This window comes from Beta vulgaris, chromosome 2 (assembly GCF_026745355.1).
Source record: "Beta vulgaris subsp. vulgaris cultivar EL10 chromosome 2, EL10.2, whole genome shotgun sequence".
Lineage (NCBI taxonomy): Eukaryota > Viridiplantae > Streptophyta > Magnoliopsida > Caryophyllales > Amaranthaceae > Beta > Beta vulgaris.
This window is the reverse complement of record NC_079203.1, coordinates 32,922,313-32,942,344: the sequence shown is the minus strand read 5'-3', so window position 1 is coordinate 32,942,344 and position 20,032 is coordinate 32,922,313. Positions and strand designations below refer to the sequence as shown.

Genomic DNA, 20,032 nt, shown 5'->3' with positions numbered 1-20,032 from the left:
TCTCTTATATTTTGCTTGAAATATCTCATTCTTGCTTAATTGTAGAGTTGTAGTTTGATTGAGTCATTGTTTGTAGTGATTGATTGGAATTGTTGAGTTGTTTGGCGTTGTTGGTGTGATAGTTGAACTCATTTGGGAATTGGTGGTTGGTTATTGTTGTGTGGAGGGTGTTTGGAGTGTAAGAGTGTCATTGTTGGTGTTCTTGTGTTTAACCCCTACTGTTGATAGTTCTCCTGAGTTGAAAGAACCATGAGCAAAAGAAGCCGAACTGAATCCGTCCCCCACATTAACTCCCGTGGCCTTAAGAAGCTTAGTGACCATGCTAAGAGACGTTGGGACCGCCTTGATTTACCGGGGAGGACAATACAAGAAACTAAGTTCGCGGACTATCCTACCCTCGAAAAATTGGAGTTAGCTAGCTCAGTTGAATATCTTCTTAACAAAGTTGGCCTCAAAGACTTTCTATGGAAGAGAGCCCGCACTTATGAAAGGTATAATAATAACCTCATAAAGTTACTACATTAACTTGTCAACTACTGACAATTATTTAAGCCTAACATGAAGATCCTATTCATAATAAATCATAGGTAAGACTCCCTCCCTCCAAATTCTCTTTCATAGGCGGCCGACGACAGGGTGAGTACTCAGGTATCGGTGGCACTTCTTTAAGAGGGTTGGATCGTGTCTTTGAAGTGTTATCTTTAGCAGTTGTAGGTGTATATTCTGGACTTGTAGAGCGAACATATGATGGTATAATATGATGAGATGATGAGGCTTCAGACATAAGCGAATCAGCTAACAGAACTTCTATGGTAGCATTAGATGTAGACTCTAAGTTCCTTTCCCATGTCTTCTCTGCATAGTATAAGTCTCCCACAAATGTCAACATATCAGCTATCCATACCCCTTCATGCACGTGTTCATGCTTATTCCACTCATTTTCATTCAATAGTACATCCTCATATTTCCTAAAAAGATTTTCATACTTTGGAATTCTAGGTAAGTGAATAAGAGTTAGAAGAATTTTCCAAGGGTCAGTCCTCATTTCTCTTCTTCCTTGTGAAACTAAGAACTTGCATAAAGATGAATTCCTTGAATAAAGAATGCTATAGTGTGATAATGCCTCTTAAAATAGGCGGCATCATAGTAAGTATCCCTTACAAACTCAAGCATCTGAAATTTAAAATTTAACAAGTAAGCATTTAATTTGCAAATAGTTAACCAAATAAAGTTGCATAACGCAATTTCTTTCTCCTTTTTCCACAAAAGAATAGTCCTAAAAATAATAATGCAACTTGAAAAAATCGGCCTACTATTTAGGTACTCAAAAAAAAAAATCAAAGTCTATCATCTTATTCTACTTATGCACATAAAATGCTAAAACTTTTCTTGCCAAAATTATTTTTACAACCTTTTGTTTTTCCAAATATATTTTATAATGAGTACTTGATTCATGACAAAGAATAGTCGGGCCAATGAATTTCCCAGGAAAGGGTTGGTTACACGCAACGTTGGTGAGAGCCCAAGCCTTTCCTTGCCAGAAGCATTGACAACCCAACTTATCCAAATCAATCGTTTTTCCTCAAATAATAAAATAGATTTTTATGCATAAATAATATAAATATGAAAAGAATGCGAAACTCTCTAACCTATATGCCCATCCTTAAGTCTACCCATTAATTTTAGATTCCAGTTTCATATCCCTAGGCTTTTTATACTGATACCACTTTGTAACACCCCCAAATTTCTCCACTTTAAAAACTTATACTTTCGTAAAATACTTGGAGAAACTTAAGGGTATTACCACCAAATATAAATATATTTTGGCAATATTAACTTGATACACAAAATATTCAGGGAAACTTCTAACTTTATTTATAAAAATAATATTATTATCCAAAAACCACAATACTAATATGAAAAGTCTAAAGACTACTAAAATAGTGATCTAATTCTAATGATCCCAAAAGGTTCCTCCCATGCATCATGAATCATCAATAGACCTGCAAACTACTCTCCTAAGGAAAGTAGGGCAAAGCCAAAACAAATAGGAAATACGAGTCAGTTGAAATACTGAGTACAATTACGTGCAAGACTTGTAAACTTGTAAATATATAATTCACATACTTTCATAAACATGCTTTATTTCACAATTCTAGTGATAACAAAAGATAAGATCAATCCATTATTAAATTCACGTTAACACCAAAGAATATATCTCCTTTAATAATTCCATTAAAAGTGGAAAATAATAATATAAGAACTTAACTTAAACCCCTTTCCTTGATCCGCGGATCCTAAGTGTGCACACCCCCAAGCTAGTATACCTTTATGAATACAAAGACATTGGAGTAACCTTAATGCCAACTAGTGGACTTGGAAGAACCCTTCTTGAAAAAGCCAAGGGTAATTGTAATAAGAATAATGTAGGGGTAAACCTTTCCTTTAATTCAAATAAAGAATTATGATAAACAAACTTAATTATAGGGAATTAAAAAAGATAATTTAAACTTTTAAAACTAAAACTCATGCTAATATTTTTGAGTTACTCAAAGCCACTGATTTGCAAAAGTGGATTCCTTCATAAAAAAAAATGGATTATACATGCAAACTATTTTTTTATTTACTTTTCTAAAACAAACAAAACAATATTTGGTTGGTTTAGCATATCTACGAGCAGCAAAAACAGAAAAATACAAGCTTTAATTTTATCTAGCCTAAATAATAAGAAAGGTTTGATTAAACCAATTGCATATACCAATTCATATAATTTATACTAAAACACACATAACTAATGTATACATAATAATTAAAGATCAAGCCACGTAAACGTACCTTGATAATTCACGAAATAAGAAAATCAACTAGTAAGAATTTCACGAACGAAATCCTCCTATTAATTATAAACTAGTTCTAATCAAAACGATGAACAATATATGAACTCTAAAAGAAAATTATGCTAACTAACTAATTATAGACATGATTCATGCTCAAACAATTAAAACATGTTTTTATAAAAACTCAAAAAGATCAAAACTAGGAATTAAAACAACTTTTAAAAAATAGAGTACTTGCAAACCTCCCGCTAAAACTTCTCGGTGAAAAACTAAAACTACTCAAAGATACCACTCACTTTAGGGAAAACTTTATAAGGAACTCTCAATATTTTTTTGTGAAGAGAAAGTGAAGGATTAGAGGGGTATTTATAGTGTAAACTAGGGTAGAAAAGAGGTAAAACTTTCCTAAATTATTAAAATTAGGGCAAAAGAACTTTAAAAATTTTGCAACATCCTACAAAGCTGCCGTGCAACAGTTGTAGAATGAAGCAAAAATATTTTTTTGTTTTTTTTGTTTTTTTTATAAAAACTCTTCCCTTTAAAAATTCTTTCCTAAAATCAATTTTGTTTGATTTTATAGAGATTGTTAAATCTTACCAAATCAATTAAAATCCCACACTTTCTAACTCAATATAAATCTCATAAAAATCTGATTTTATAAGTTTAACAAAATATTTTAAATATTTAAAGTTTTCGGTTTTATTTAAAAGAAATCGATTTTTTTCAAAACAACACTTAAAAAAAATCCGAAAATTACATACTAAAATGTATAATCTAATTTTATTACCCAAAAATGAATTTTGGATTTTATAAAATTATTTATCAAATATTTGTTTAAATAACTATTAAATAAATAAGATAATGACAAGAGCAACTACTGTTAAAAATTACTAAAATAACCTTTAAAATTCAAACTATATTTACCTCCAAATGATTTCCTCCAATGTGATTTTAAAATAGTTTGAAATTAGTTTTGAAGATATATATATATATATATTTTTAAATAATCTCAATAAATGCCTAAAAATACGGGGTATTACACCGAGACTGCCGTCACGGCCGCAGAAGAAGAGAAAGTAAAGGGAATCTTCCCTCTACAGATTAATCACAGCAGTATGAGTGTCACAAGATTACGCACCCTGTCAGGTGAATAGTACGCCTATAAATAGCCAATCAATACTATTCCTGCAGGTACATTCTCTCATACTATAAATAACTTATCTCTCTCTCTGCTTTCTCTCTCTAAATCCTCTTGGGCATTAGTTGACTTGAGCGTCGGAGGGGGTTTTCTCGCAACACCCCCGAGGGTAGCTCACGTTTGTTATCTTTGCAAATCATCCCTCACGAACAGTCATTTCATTGTCGGACAATCCTAAAGTCCGACACCGTTTTCGATACCGAAACAACTGGCGCTAGAAGGAGGGGAGACCTCTCACCCTTTTAAGGTATCAGTCATGGAGGATGCAAACAATGCTAGCCATGGTCAGCCTAAGCCCGAGCTTGGTCAGACTTCCTCACAGCCAGTTATTACTGGAGCATTGGGAAACCCACAGTTCCATTACCGGACACCAGGGAATGAGGAGCGAACCCCAAATAGCAATGTACCATTCAATCTGGCTCAGTTAAGTCAATTCTCTCCCGTACAATTGCAAACCGTAGCGTCATTCATCCAGATGCTAACAGGTAATCCTCAACAAAACACTCCTCCCCAACAATCTGGTGGAACCCGTAAGCGACCACTGGCTACGGCCGGTAGGAACGCGGACGGTACCCCGCTCCGAAAGATGCAATCCTTGGGTAAGGAGGGGCGTGAGATGGAGAGAAAGATAGATCGATCTGACTACGAGGAAGAGATTCTAGAGACGGAGGAGCTATACCACTCTAAAGAAGAAACGAGGGTTACTCCCAAGCTCTCTCCCTTTACTTCGGAGATATTAAATCACCCTATGATGAGGATCAAGATGCCGTCCTCCAAGTACGATGGCACTTCGGATCCAGACGATCATGTTGCAGCCTATGAGGGGTACATGTTCCTTTATACTCAGGTGGATGTCATCTTGTGCAAAGTTTTCCCATCAACTCTGACGGGAATAGCTCAGACGTGGTTTAAAAGCCTCAAACCAGGTAGCATCTCTAGTTTCTCTCAGCTATCGTCTATGTTTAGTACGCATTTTGTAAGTAATAGGCGCCGTGAGCGCACTACGGGAGAATTGCTCCCAATCAAGCAAGGTGTCAATGAGTGTTTGAGGGATTATATCAGCCGTTTCAATGTCGAGGCGGTCTCGATACCTCGACTGCAGCAGGACGTGACCGTTTTGGTTCTAATGACAAAACTTAAGGAGGGATCACCCTTCCGGAACTATTTGGGCCGAAAATCCTATACGTCTTTGGGTCCCGTCCTTGGCAAGGCCAATGATTATATAAGAGGAGAAGAGTTTGATAAAGCCATAAGCAGCCGAGAGTCAGAAAAGAAGGAGGATAAGCAGAAAAAGGAGAAAGGTCGCGAAGTGGACCGGGGCCGAGATGAAAGAAAGCAAGAATCAAACTGGTCAAAAGAGGAAATGATCGGGAAAGGGAAAACGAGAAGTATGACCGCGATCGCAGAGATTGTGAAAAAAGCAGCCGAGAGGGGGGTGAACGCAAGGAAAGATTTGATACGTACACTCAACTTACCACCTCAAGAAGCCAGATTTTTCTAATGAACAAAGATAGTGACAAGTGGCAGCGTCCAAGGCAGATGTTCCATAAGAACCCTGACAAGAGTAAGTGGTGTGATTTTCACGGAGATCACGGCCATCTAACTGAAGATTGCCGGCACTTGAAAGATAACCTGGAGGACTCGATAAGAAGAGGTTACTTCAGTCAGTATAAAGCTCAGACCAAAGAGGGAGATTTGGTAAAGCCAACAAATCGAAATGTTCAGTCTCGGATCAACGAGATTCATGTTATTAGCGGAGGTCCCATCCATGGAGGAAGTATTAATGGTGCGAAGGCGAGCTTGAAGGAATTCAGGCATCATGTCAACTTCAATGCAAGTCTGGCATGGAAGAATCCGCCAGCAATGCCAGCGATGTCATTTACGCTTGAGGATGCTAAACATGTCGTTTATCCTCATGACGACCCATTGGTAGTAACCCTGAAAATCTCAAATTGCCTGGTTCACCGAATTTTAGTGGACGGAGGCAGCTCTACAAACATTCTATACTTGTCAACATTCGAAAAGCTCATGATTGGCCGGGAGTATTTGAAGCCGGTCAGATATCCGGTCAGCGGATTCATGGGGGCATCAGTGGTGCCAGAAGGATTGATTTTCCGGCCTCCTAGTGCGCATTGGGGAAAATGATACAGCCAGAGATGTCATGGTTGAGTTCCTAGTGGTGGATGTTCCGCGAGCATATAACGCCATCATAGGGCGTCCCTTCATTCATGACGTCCAAGGTGTCGTCTCGACTTACCATCTGACAATGCTGTATGTTTCCAATGGCGGATCAACATCAAGGTTAAAGGCTAACCAGGAGATGGCAAGGTCATGTTATTAGACAACACTAAAGCAGCATGCCAGGAAATTCTCAGTAGAGAACCATGACCCGCCATCAAGGAAGTAGAGGAGGGCCCAGAGGAGAGCCCAAGCTGAAGGAAACGAGGATAACAAAGCAGAGGAGATAGATACTGTCCGGAAGGGTAAGGCAGTACCACTAGAAGAGTTGGAGTCCCGGCCAGAGGATGAGCCGAGACCAAAACCAGACGGTGAAACCAGACAAGTGCTAGCAGATGATTCTGCTAGATCGGTCGCTGTCGGGATGGACATGGACCCAGAGGTCAGGGTCAACCTGGTGACTCTCCTAAGAGAAAATGCTGACATATTCGCATTCTCGGCGGATGAGATGCCGGGAATAGAGCCGACCGTGATTTGAGATGGCAATATCCAGTGGATATCCAGTAACCCGCTCCACCCTGTTTAAATAAAAGAGTGAACACCCGAAATATACGGATGAAGAGCGGGTGACGGGTGAACCGGGTGACGGATTCGGGTAGGATTCGGGTGATAATTTCTCACCCACCACCCGATCCACCACCCGATCCACCACCCGACCCATTATCCATCCGTTTATTTTTTATTATAATAAATTTTAAATTAAAATTAAATACTAAATATAAAAACAAAAAACCCTAAACCTAAATTCTAAACCTCTGTCATCCGTTTCTCATTCTTTCCCACAATTGAGAATACCCAGTCTGCCAAGTCCCCCAACAAGGCAACAACCCAAACACTCCAGACTCGCCGGATTCACTCGCCGGATTCACTCGCCAGAATAGGGGTTAGTATTCCTAATTTCGTTCACTACAAGATATATATCGACAATTCGACATTGATTTATGCTGCGCAAATATGTTTGTGTTCTTATTGATTGTGGTTAGTTGCTAATTGCTAATTGCTATTCTTTCTATGATTGTTTATTGTTCATGTACTGTAAATCTGTAATTGCTATTCTTTGTAGGATTGTTTATTGTTTATGTACTGCATTGGTGTGAAGGAATATATGATATATATCTATGTTTGAATGGCACTAACTTTCGAGTTCGTAGACTGATATATTTCCTTCTTTGCTTAGCTAATATGAGACCAAATTTGTTTAACAATGTTCGATTCGCTTTCATTAGCTTATGTCTTGTGATTTTCTCTTGGGTGATACATAAACATCTCCCTTCTTTGCTTAGCTAATATGAGACCAGATTTTGTTCGAATATTTATTGTGACAAACTAATTTGACAAAACTCCTACTTCTTTCGCACCCCTTTTGTTTTCTCTTTCTTTGTTAGCCATCTGTGAGTTTTCTTGCGTCACCTTACATATATATAATCATATACTTACCATGAATTAAGCTATGTTTGTATGTGAGTTTTCTTGCGCCATCTATGATGTTTGTGTTTGGTGTGACAATACATCTCTATTAGAACCTCAATGTGTGCTGATTTTCTATTATGCTAATGTTTTACTAATCATCTCTGTATGTCTGTATTGTTTATTTGCTTCAATATTGTAGAAAATTCATTATGGACACAGATGATGATTTTGGATATGGGTCTTCAATTCCTCGGACAACTCCTTCTCAACATATTACATCTCCATCTACTTCTCCTACCCCACCTCCTACCAATCTGCCATCTTCTTCCCATCGCCCACCCCTTCATCCAACTCACTCTAAATTTAAGAAACAAACTACCCAACAACAAGCTTTTGAAACTAAAGGAGAACCAAGTGAAATATTGTCTACTAGTACTAGAAAAGGAAGAAGACTCACATCACCGGTATGGGATCATTTTGAGAGGATTGATGTCAACGGTGAAAAGAAAGCAAAGTGTTTACATTGTGATAAGTTAATGTCTGCCAATGGATCCAATGGGACTTCTCATGTAACGCCCCGACTACTAATTCACTGTTTAAGATTATCTAATTAGCAGCGGAATACCTATTTAGTCGAGGCATTACTGCCGCACCTTCAGTTAGGAAGGTGCAATGCTACAATCTTATAACATATTTAACATTAAGAGATATAATAGTGATAACTTAAACATCTTATATATATATATATATATTATTAATATATATATATATATATATAATATATATATATATATATATATTATATATATATTATTATATATATATATATTATTATATATATATTAAAGTAGACAACGTTACGTTACTAGACATAACAACGATAACTTATATTAAAGCATATGGTCTTACATTCTAGTTAAATTAACCTTACAAGATAGTAGCACTATTACTAGATGATTTAATAAGGTGGTAATCCTTGCCACTACGCAGTACCATCGTCCCTAGCAGTACCTAAAACATAAATACAAAACGTTATGAGCCGAGGCTCAGTAACAAACTACCCTAGCAACGTAAATTCATTTCAACTCATTTTATTTACAAAACAGGGAGAAAGAATAATTCAAACATTTACGTAAACAATATTCATTCAGTTCACTTTGATAGTCCATGATTCCATTTTATCAGTTTTTACTCTGGTTGATGTACATCAGTCAGTGCTGGGACCTCTCCCAGTATGTGTATGCACCACTGTGCAAGAGCCTTGGCCCCGGGCATTACCCTACACCAGTAAACAGTAGTGGGCCAGTGCCCCAGTAAGCAGTAGCGGGCTAGTGCCCCGGTAAACAGTACGGTACGTGCACGACCTTCAGTCAGTCAGTAGGTACAACCAACCAATTCTTCCACTTTACTTTATCATGTTACGTTTCTTTTATTTTAACAGTGATCAGTGTGTTTCAGTAACTCAGTAACTTCCATTAATATTTCATAACAATATCATTTCAGTAATCAGTATGCTTCTGTAACTCAGTATCTTTCAATCATATAAATCTCAGGATACGTAATCAAAACATGTAATAATATTCCCGCAACTCAAAAACACACGTGTTCATAAATCATCATCTTATAAAAACACATTTCAAAGGAATTGCGGGTACCAGCAGTAGTTGCTACCTTGATTGCAGAATGATAATAATAATCCTCTTCTTATGTCTGTGATATCGTCCTTACTGAGCTCCGAGGAACGAGTTCTTTTATGTTTCAAAACGAGTATTTTATAAGTTAGAAATTAATATAAGTGCTCCTTAAGTATGATTCTTAGTTTATAGTATTGTTTATATAAGTTATAAAGTCTAACTTATTTAGTGATTACGTAATATATTGAAATAGTTTATCCAATAGATATTACTTAAAAATTGCATTAAAAGTATTATTCTTCAATTAGTCATATCATAAGCTTATAATTTAATAGTTGCATTCATATAAGTGAGCTACTTATTAAAATTACAAGTAATATATTATTATACTTTTAGACTAATTCAAGGGTATATGCTATAACTTAAATAATCTAAAGCTTGATAACATAAATTTTATACTACTATAATAATATTTGCTAAACTTAGGTGAACTATTATTGGTGAGTAATTTTCTTAATTAGTTATAAGCTTGTACTAATCTTATTGTTATCACTTGGCTAAACTTTTTAGAAGTACAGATATGTTTAACTCAATTAAGAATTTGTAAACTAAACTATAAAGTCAACCCATAAAACATAAAAAGGGGAATTTAGTATTACATACACCAGACACACACACGCAGGAGCGAGAGAAAGAATGTGGGTCAGCGACGGAGGCCTGCTGGTGGCGTCAGTTCGCGGCGGCGACGGCGACGGGTGAGGCAATAGTGACGGGCAGAAAGGTCAGGGGCTGATGTGCGGTGGTGTCGCGGAGGAGAGAGAGAGAGACGAGTGTGCAGGGGGGGGGGGGGGGATCGAAGGAGACGAAGGTGCGGCGAGAGAGGAGGGCGACGGTCGGCGGTTGGTCGGCTGGGTGTGGGTTCGCCAAAGGTGGTCGGAAAGTGGGGAGGTGGTGGCTGTGTGGTGGTTGTGGTGGTGGCCGAAAATAGAAGAACAGAGGAGTTGTAATTCTGTTTTCACTTTCTTTTAGTTGATTTAATTTTTATGAATTGTTGTTGATTTGTGAGAAAAATTTCAAACTCAATCTCCCTATTTATAGAGGAATTGCTATCTGACAAGATGAATTTCAGAATTTAAAAATTCACCAAACCATGAGCATCCATGGATTTTCAAGAAAAACAAGAAGCTTAACCACTGTTTTTTAGTGGATTTCAGTGGGTTTAATGAGTTTGTGAGGAAAAAGTATAATTATAAAATGTTTGCTGGTTTTGTAAAACAAGGGAAGAAGAAGAATTCCATGGCTTGAGAGTTTGTTTCACGCCATGACAAAGGAGGAAATGATTTTCCTCTTTTTCTTTTATTTCTTATTTACTGATGTTTGGTTGGATGGGCTCATTTTATGAGTTGGAGTTTCTTTTGCTAATTTTATTACTCACCTTATGTAATACATCCAACCTCTAAATTAGTTACAAGGTCAACTAAAGACTTCAGTAATTTTATTTATGAACTTCATTAAAATTACTAAATAAAGTTACTTAACTTGAAAATTTTTATTTACTAAAAATTGATTCACTTTTCGTTTATTAATTAAGATTAGTTATTATTTAAATAAACTTAGAACTTGGGGATATTACATCCTTCCCCTCTTAGAAAAAGTTTCGTCCTCGAAACTAGAGCTCAGTTAGAACCTCTATCATTGATAACATATTCATTCATATAAAAATTCAATCCATATGATATATGCGAAATAAGCAATGTCATAAATCATTTCGTCAAATAAACATTCAGATATGCAGTATCATATAATTTCAATTAAAGCATTCATTACAAAAGATCATATCACCCTAAGAGAAAAGGTGGGGTATTTCTTCTCATTTGTTCTCTACTTCCCAAGTGCTTCAATAGAGTCAGTGGTTAGCCCATAGAACTTTCACCATTTGGATCACCTTACTTCTCAGTTGCTTTTCTCTTCGGTCAAGTATTTCAATTGGTTTCTCCTCATAGGTCAAGTCATTTCGTAGCTGTAAAGGCTCGTGTCTAATAATGTGGCTCGGATCTGGGACATATTTGCGCAACATCGACACATGGAATACATTATGGACCTTGTCCAGGTCAGTCGGTAATGCTAACCGATATGCTACCTCATTAACCCGTTCTAAGATCTCATATGGTCCAATATACCTTGGACTGAGCTTCCCTGATTGGCCAAATCTCATGATTCCTTTCGTGGGTGATATCTTCAAGAATACGTGATCTCCTACCATAAACTCCAATGGTCTTCTCCGTCGATCTGCATAACTCTTTTGTCTACTCTGAGCTGCTTTCATTCTTGATTGTATCAATCGGATCTTATCTGTGGTTTCCTGAATCAATTCTGGACCTATGACACGTGCTTCATCAATATCGCTCCAGCACAAGGGCGTGCGACATTTCCTTCCATAAAGTGCTTCATAGGGAGCCATCCCAATAGTGGCTTGATAGCTGTTATTATACGAAAACTCCACCATAGGTAAGAATTTCTCCCAAGTTCCTTGAAAAACAAAACACAAGCTCTAAGCATATCTTCCACAATCTGATTTGTCCTTTCTGTCTGTCCGTCTGTTGTCGGATGAAAAGCAGTACTAAAGTTAAGCCTTGTTCCAAGCTTTCTGTAACTCTTTCCAGAATTTCGCTTGAAATCTTGAATCACGATCAAGAAACAATCGAGCTAGGCACTCCATGTAATCTTACTATCGTGTTCATGTATAATTCAGCCAATCGATCCAAACTCCAGTTACTCTTCACAGCTAGGAAATGTGCCGACTTTGTCAACCGATCCACAATAACCCAAATGGAATTCATTCCCTTGGTTGAATAGGCAAACCCAGAATGAAATCCATCGATATGGAATCCCATTTCCACTCGGCACATCCAAAGGCTGCAACAAACCAGCTGGCCTCTGGTGTTCTATTTAATCCTCTGGCATGTTAAGCATTTAGCCACAAAGTCTGCTACTTCCTGTTTCATATTGCTCCACCAGTACACCTGCCTTAAATCCTTGTACAACTTATTTCCTCCAGGATGAATTGAATATGGTGCATTGTGAGACTCAGTCAAAATCCTTTTCTTCAAATTTTCATCATTTGGAACACATAATCTCCCTTGAAACCTCAAAGTTCCATCTTCTTGGATCACAAAACCAGGTGACTTCCCATTCTTCACATCCACCTTTATTCGTTCCAATTGTGAATCCTTTCCCTGAGCTCCCTTTATTTCATCCATTAAGCACGGCCTTACCTCCATTGTATTCAAACAAGCACCCTTTTTCCTTTGAATGAGTTCTACCTCCATCTTCATCAAATCATCATGAATGGCTCGAGGAATAGACAGGATTGTTTTCAAGTAGATTTACGACTCAGGGCATCAGCAACTACATTAGCTTTTCCAGGATGATATTGAATATCAAGATCATAGTCTTTCAGGAGTTCTAGCCACCTACGTTGCCTCATGTTGAGCTCTTTTTGGGTGAAGAATATTTCAAGCTTTTTGATCAGTGAAAATTTGACACGAGGCTCCATCAAATAATGTCTCCAAATTTTGAGGGAAAGACAACAACAGTAAGTTCTAGGTCGTGGGTGGGATAATTTTGTTCATGTGTTTTGAGTTGGCGAGAGGCATATGCTATCACTTTATTCCCATTTTGCATTAAGACACAACCTAACCCGTGTTTGGAGGCATCACTATAGATAACAAATCCCTCGGTTCCAGATGGAAGGGTAAGAACAGGGGCAGTGGTGAGTCTTCTTTTAAGTTCTTGGAAGGCAGTCTCACACTCCTCAGTCCACTTATATTTGACATTCTTCCTCACAAGTTTGGTTAGGTAAGGCAATTCTAGAGAAATCTTGCACAAATCTCTGTAATAGCCAGCTAATCCCATGAAACTCCGAACTTCAGGAACATTAGTTGGTCTAGGCCACTCCACTATTGCTTTTATTTTCTCGGGATCCACAGAACACCTTCTTCAGAATAATATGACCCAAAAATGATATTCCTTGAGCCGAATTCACACTTTGACAGCTTAGCATATAATTGATTTTCCACTAACATCTCCATTACTTTCCTCAAATGCTCCTTATGTTCTCCATGTTCTTAGATTACACTAAAATATCATCAATGAAAACAACCACAAACTTGTCTAGGTATGGCTTGAAGACACGGTTCATTAAGTCCATAAATACAGATGGTGCATTGGTTAACCCAAAAGGCATAACAACAAACTCATAATGACCATATCGGGTTCTAAAGGCAGTTTTTGGAATATCCTCAGGCTTGATACGAAGTTGATGGTAACCAGACCTCAAATCTATTTTCGAAAAGACTTTTGCACCTCGAAGTTGATCGAACAAATCATCTATGCGGGGTAATGGGTACTTATTTTAATGGTGATCTTGTCTAATTCCCGATAATCAATGCATAACCTTAAACTTCCATCCTTTTTCTTCACAAATAAAACTGGGGCTCCCAAGGTGACACACGTGTCGAATATATCCCTTTTCAAGTAACTCATCTAATTGTTTCTTCAATTCTTGTAACTCCGTTGGGGCCATCCTATAGGGTCCTTGGAAATGGGCTGATCCTGGGATTATCTCGATGCTAAATCTAATTCTCTTCGTGGGGCATACCAGTATCTCATCGGGAAACACATTTGGGTATTCACAAACCACAGGTATATCAGCTATGGAAGGTTTAGGGAATTTAAATCTATGACACTACAAGGTACCCAAAATAGTCAAACTCAGGCATCTTTTGAGCTCTCAACCCATAAACAATTTGGATTTGAGGTTTTGTCACAAATTTTGGTATGAAATTCTACGCCCATCAGGTGCTTTAAGGTCACATTGTAACACAATTGATGTCAGCCTCATATTAGTCAACCAATTCATCCCCAAAATCACATCAAACTCAGATAACTCAAATTCTACAAGGTCAACTAGAAACTATTTCCCCAACACAATTGGACAATTCCTATACATGACTCTACATCTCACAGTTTTACCAGTAGGTAGGGCAACATTTAGAGAGGAAAAGTCACATGATGGTTGCAAGTTCAGGCTTTTGGCAAACAATGGGGAAATGAAAGAATGTGAAGCTCCAGAATCAAATAAAACATGGACAGGCAAAGAACGGATAGAGAAGGTACCGGTAATAACAGTGTCATCATTCAGCCTCATCTTGCCTCATGACATAGATTCTTCCGGTCGGTGCTTGTCGTGGTGGATTACGATATGCTCCAGCTGTATTGTTGTTTCGGTTGCGATTAGTACCAGCTGAAGACGTTCCTCCAATGCTATTATTTGCTCCCGATAGCTTAGGACAATCCCTGACATAATTCACGACTCCCACATCTATAGCAAGCATTTGAGCCAACACGACATTCACTCTCTGAATGATTCCTTCTTCACACTTGGCACACTCCTGAGGTTTGTTCACAGTGCCTGAAGTTACTCTGACTCGTTACCTCCATGATAACCTTGACCCTATAATAATTGACCACTATCATTTCTCCTGAAATTTTGGCTCCCTTGATTAGGCCTTTTTGCCCCTCCTTGATTATCATTTCCCATCATTCCTCCTTTAAAGTTACTATTATGAGATTCTCGGAGCAATACTACGCGTTCCACATTAACAACAACATCAACCATATCCTGGTATGAAGTGAACCTTTGAGATGCCAACCTATCATGATATTTGAGCTGAAGACCTCGCTCAAAACGGTTCATCCTTGACTGCTCATAGTTACCAGCTCAGGTGCGAATCTTAAAAGCTCCATGAACTTATTAGCATATTCCAAAACACTCATTGTACCTTGCTGTAATTGAAGGAATTCATCTTCTTTCTGCTTCCTAAGTGAGGGAGGATAAAATTTATCTCGCATCAAATCTTGAAGTTTGCTCCATCCAAAACCAGGTTCATTTTTCTTTCTTTTAGCAATCTTCCACCATAAGCTTGCTTGGCCCGTGAGATAAAATACAGCAAAGTCTACCCTCCATTTCTCAGGGCATTGCAAGGTTTCAAACGGATGGTCAATGCGATTAATCCAATCTTTAAACGCCACTGGATCAGGCTTACCATCATATGAAGGTGGGTTAAGAGATGAGAACTTTTTGAACATCGCAGCGCTCTCATTTTCATTGGTAACTACCTTCCTCCGGGATTCTTGGATTAACTCAACTAACATAGTGATCATATTTTCTAACCTTTCCATCCTTTCTGCATTTCTGTCTAAAGGTTCATAATCATCATCCTGGTCATCCTCTATATGCACATCCTCCACGTGCACATTTCAGCACCGTTTGTAACATCGTTGTTGACATCAACGGTCGACATTCTACATGTCAAATTACATTAGTTGAAATAAAATATAAAATATTCCCATTTCCCGATCCTACGCTCACACTCATTATAAATATTTTTAGTTTCAATTTACTTAATTTATTTAACCATAATTCCTTATTTTATCTATAATTTAACAAGTACCTTTAATCTTCTTTATAACTTAATATTTTTATTTAACGTAAAAGCCATGGGGTTAAACGTTATGGTTCAGAACCGTTTGCTCTGATACCACTCTGTAACGCCCCGACTACTAATTCAATGTTTAAGATTATCTAATTAGCAGCGGAATACCTATTTAGTCGAGGCATTACTGCCGCACCTTCGGTTAGGAAGGTGCAAGGCTACAATCTTATAACATATTTAACATTAAGAGATATAATAGTGATAACTTAAACATCTTATATATATATATATATATATTAAAGTAGACAACGTTACGTTACTAGACATAACAACGATAACTTATATTAAAGCATATGGTCTTACATTCTAGTTAAATTAACCTTACAAATTAGTAGCACTATTACTAGATGATTTAATAAGGTGGTAATCCTTGCCACTACGCAATACCATCGTCCCCAACAGTACCTAAAACATAAATACAAAACGTTATGAGCCGAGGCTCAGTCAAACTACCCTAGCAACGTAAATTCATTTAAACTCATTTTATTTACAAAACAGGGGAAAGAATAATTCAAACATTTACGAAACAATATTCATTCAATTCACTTTATAGTCCATGATTCCATTTTATCAGTTTTTACTCTGGTTGATGTAATCAGTCAGGTTGGACGTCTCCAGTATGTGTATGCACCACTGTGCAAGAGCCTTGGCCCCGGGCATTACCCTACACCAGAAACAGTAGTGGGCCAGTGCCCCAGTAAGCAGTAGCGGGCCAGTGCCCCAGTAAACAGTACGGTACGTGCACGACCTTCAGTCAGTCAGTAGGTACAACCAACTAATTCTTCCACTTTACTTTATCATGTTACGTTTCTTTTATTTTAACAGTGATCAGTGTATTTCAGTAACTCAGTAACTTCTATTAATATTTCATAACAATATCATTTCAGTAATCAGTATGCTTCTGTAACTCAGTATCTTTCAATCATATAAATCTTAGGATACGTAATCAAATCATGTAATAATATTCCCGCAACTCAAAAACACACGTGTTCATAAATCATCATCTTATAAAAACGCATTTCAAAGGAATTGCGAGTACCAGCAGTAGTTGTTACCTTGATTGCAGAATGATAATAATAATCCTCTTCTTATGTCCGTGATATCGTCCTTACTGAGCTCCGAGGAACGAGTTCTTTTAAGTTTCAAAACGAGTATTTTATAAGTTAGAAATTAATATAAGTGCTCCTTAAGTATGATTCTTAGTTTATAGTATTGTTATATAATTATAAGTCTAACTTATTTAGTGATTACGTAATATATTAAATAGTTTATCCAATAGATATTACTTAAAAATTGCATTAAAGTATTATTCTTCAATATATCATTCATAAAGCTTTAATTTAATAGTTGCATTCATATAAGTGAGCTACTTATTAAAATTACAAGTAATATATTATTATAACTTTTAGACTAATTCAAGGGTATATGCTATAACTTAAATAATCTAAAGTTTAACATAAATTTTATACTACTATAATAATATTTCTAAACTTAGGTGAACTATTATTGGTGATATTTTCTTAATTAGTTATAAGCTTGTACTAATCTTACTGTTATCACTTGGCTAACTTTTAGAAGTACAGATATGTTTAACTCAATTAAGAATTTGTAAACAAACTATAAAGTCAACCCATAAAACACAAAAGGGGAATTTAGTATTACCTACACCAGACACACACACGCAGGAGCGAGAGAAAGAATGTGGGTCAGCGATGGAGGCCTGCTGGTGGGGTGAGTTCGCGGCGGCGACGGCGACGGGCGAGGCAATAGTGACGGGCAGAAAGGTAAGACTGATGTGCGGTGGTGTCGCGGAGGAGAGAGAGAGAGACGAGTGTGCAGGGGGGGGGTCGAAGGAGCGAAGTGCGGCAGAGAGAGGGCGACGGTCGGCGGTTGGTCGGCTGGTGTGGGTTCACCAAAGGTTGTCGGAAAGTGGGGAGGTGGTGTGTGGTGTTGTTGTGGCCGAAAATAGAAGAACAGAGATTGTAATTGTTTTCACTTTCTTTTAGTTGATTTGATTTTTATGAATTGTTGTTGATTTGTGAGGAAAATTTCAAACTCAATCTCCCTATTTATAGAGGAATTGCTATCTCACAAGATGAATTTCAGAATTTAAAAATTCACCAAACCATGAGCATCTATGGATTTTCAAGAAAAACAAGAAGCTTAACCACTGTTTTTGAGTGGATTTCAGTATGAGTTTGTGAGGAAAAAAGTATAATTATAAAATTTTGCTGTTTTGTAAAACAAGGGAAGAAGAAGAATTCCATGTTGAGAGTTTTGGTTTTGCACGCCATTGACAGGGAAGATATTTTCCTCTTTTTCTTTTATTTCTATTTACTATGTTTGGTTGGAATTGAGCTCATTTTATGAGTTGGAGTTTCTTTTGGTAATTTTATTACTCACCTTATGTAATACATCCAACCTCCAAATTACTTACAAGGTTAACTAAAGACTTTAGTAATTTAATTTATGAACTTCATTAAAATTACTAAATAAAGTAACTTAACTTGAAAATTTTTATTTACTAAAAATTGATTCACTTTTAGTTTAGATTATATTATAAATTATTATAATTACATAAAATTAGAACTTGGGGATATTACATCTCATCTGAGAGACCATATGGTCAAAAGGTGTATTAGAAAGCATCAAAAGGTTGACATACGCCAAAAGTTTTTGAGTGTTAGTAAGAGAGCCGATGGGACAACAAGTGTGGAGAATACCAATTTTAGTCAGGAGATATCAAGGAAGGAGCTAGCAAATATGGTGATTGTGCATGATATCCATTAGCTATGGTTGACCATATTGGTTTTAGGAGTTTGTGAATAGCTTGAATCCTAGTTTTAAAATCATCTCTAGAAACACCTTAAGATTTGATATTATGAAAATGTTTTCCAGTGAGAAAGCGGGTCTAAAGAAGGTTTTGGAAGATAATGAGTCAAGAATTGCAATCACTACCGACATGTGGACTGCTTCAAATCAAAAGAGAGGCTATATGGCTGTTACCGCTCATTACATTGACCAATTTTGGGTGTTGCGCAACAAAACGTTAAGGTAATAATTGTATTTTTTTTATATGGTGCTACTGCTTGCTTCCTCTGTGCTTCGCCTGCTGCTCTGCCTACTTGCTTCTGCTTCTGCTTGTTGTTTGCTACTGCTTACTACTGCTTTGCTTCTGCCTGCTGCTACCTTCTGCCTACTGCTGCTTCTGCCTACTGCTTGCTTCTACCTGCTGCTATACATGCTGCTACTACTACCTGCTGCTTCTGCCTACTGCTGCTACTACTGCTTGCTTCTATACATGCTGCTACTACTGCCTGCTGCTTCTGCCTGATGCTATGCCTGCCTATTTTTTTAATTCTGCCTGCTAATACCTTCCCCCTACCCCTTGACTTATTTTGCTATTTTTGCTTCTCCTTATGTGAATTATGATTATATTTCTGTTTTTTATAATGCAATGTAGGTTTGCTTACGTGCCTTGCCCACATACAAAAGATACACTTGCACAAGTTTTATTAGACACATTGAATGTGTATAACATTGCGGAAAAGATTTCTTGTGTTGTTGATAATTGTAGTACAAACGATGCAATGTTGGATGTTTTAAAACCAAGATTTGGTGAAGAATCTCTTATCTTAAAGGGTAGATTCTTGCATATGAGGTGTAGTGCACATATATTGAATTTGATTGTGCAAGATGGGTTGGATGTGATTGGTGGTGGGATTGAGAGAGTACGTGATTGTGTCTCTTTTTGGGTAGCTACTCCAAAAAGAACTGAGATATTTGAAAATAAAGTCAAATCTGTGAAAGGTGAAGAAGCTAGAAAGTTACCACTTGATTGTAAAACAAGGTGGAATTCTACCTTTTTAATGCCTCAAAGTGTTTTACCTTACAAAGATGTGTTTGCTAGTATTAAGTGTCAAACCCCTCGTTTAAAATTTACACTTCCTACCCAAAAAGATTGGGAGTTGGCTTCATTAGTTTGTGAAAAATTGAAAAAATTTCACAAATTGACCGAGTTATTTTCCGGTAGAAGATACCCAACTTCCAACTTATTTTTCCGCCAAGTTTGTGAAATTAAAATTGCTTTGACTTCTTGGTTAGAAAGTGATACCGAAATCATTAGAGATATGGCAAGAAAAATGATTGAAAAGTACG

At 37.1% G+C, this 20,032-nt stretch overlaps 1 protein-coding gene and 2 long non-coding RNA genes across 4 annotated transcripts; 1 reads left to right on the top strand and 2 right to left on the bottom strand.

The window, feature by feature from the left end:
- Nucleotides 1–4,291: 4,291 nt before the first annotated feature.
- On the top strand, nt 4,292–5,536 carry LOC125494811 (uncharacterized). The gene has a single exon (XM_048638634.1). The coding sequence runs from the start codon at nt 4,292–4,294 to the stop codon at nt 5,534–5,536; it is 1,245 nt and encodes a 414-aa protein (XP_048494591.1).
- A 3,008-nt stretch (nt 5,537–8,544) lies between these two features.
- On the bottom strand, nt 8,545–10,561 carry LOC130590368 (uncharacterized). Its single transcript, XR_008968062.1, has 3 exons — nt 9,977–10,561; nt 9,355–9,431; nt 8,545–8,694 (listed from the first exon to the last, which is right to left on the bottom strand). It is a non-coding gene; the product is annotated as an uncharacterized LOC130590368 (long non-coding RNA).
- Nucleotides 10,562–14,920: 4,359 nt separating this feature from the next.
- On the bottom strand, nt 14,921–17,724 carry LOC125491547 (uncharacterized). 2 transcript variants are annotated; one of them, XR_008968064.1, is made up of 3 exons: nt 17,537–17,724; nt 16,930–17,006; nt 14,921–15,683 (listed from the first exon to the last, which is right to left on the bottom strand). It is a non-coding gene; the product is annotated as an uncharacterized LOC125491547 (long non-coding RNA). The 2 variants fall into 2 exon arrangements; XR_008968063.1 differs by lacking the exon at nt 14,921–15,683 and adding an exon at nt 16,071–16,279.
- Between the last annotated feature and the right edge of the window lie 2,308 nt (nt 17,725–20,032).

Bases quoted from the DNA above. Each gene is read 5' to 3' on its own strand.
- LOC125494811 (XM_048638634.1), top strand. From the start codon at position 4,292: ATGGAGGATGCAAACAATGCTAGCCATGGTCAGCCTAAGCCCGAGCTT.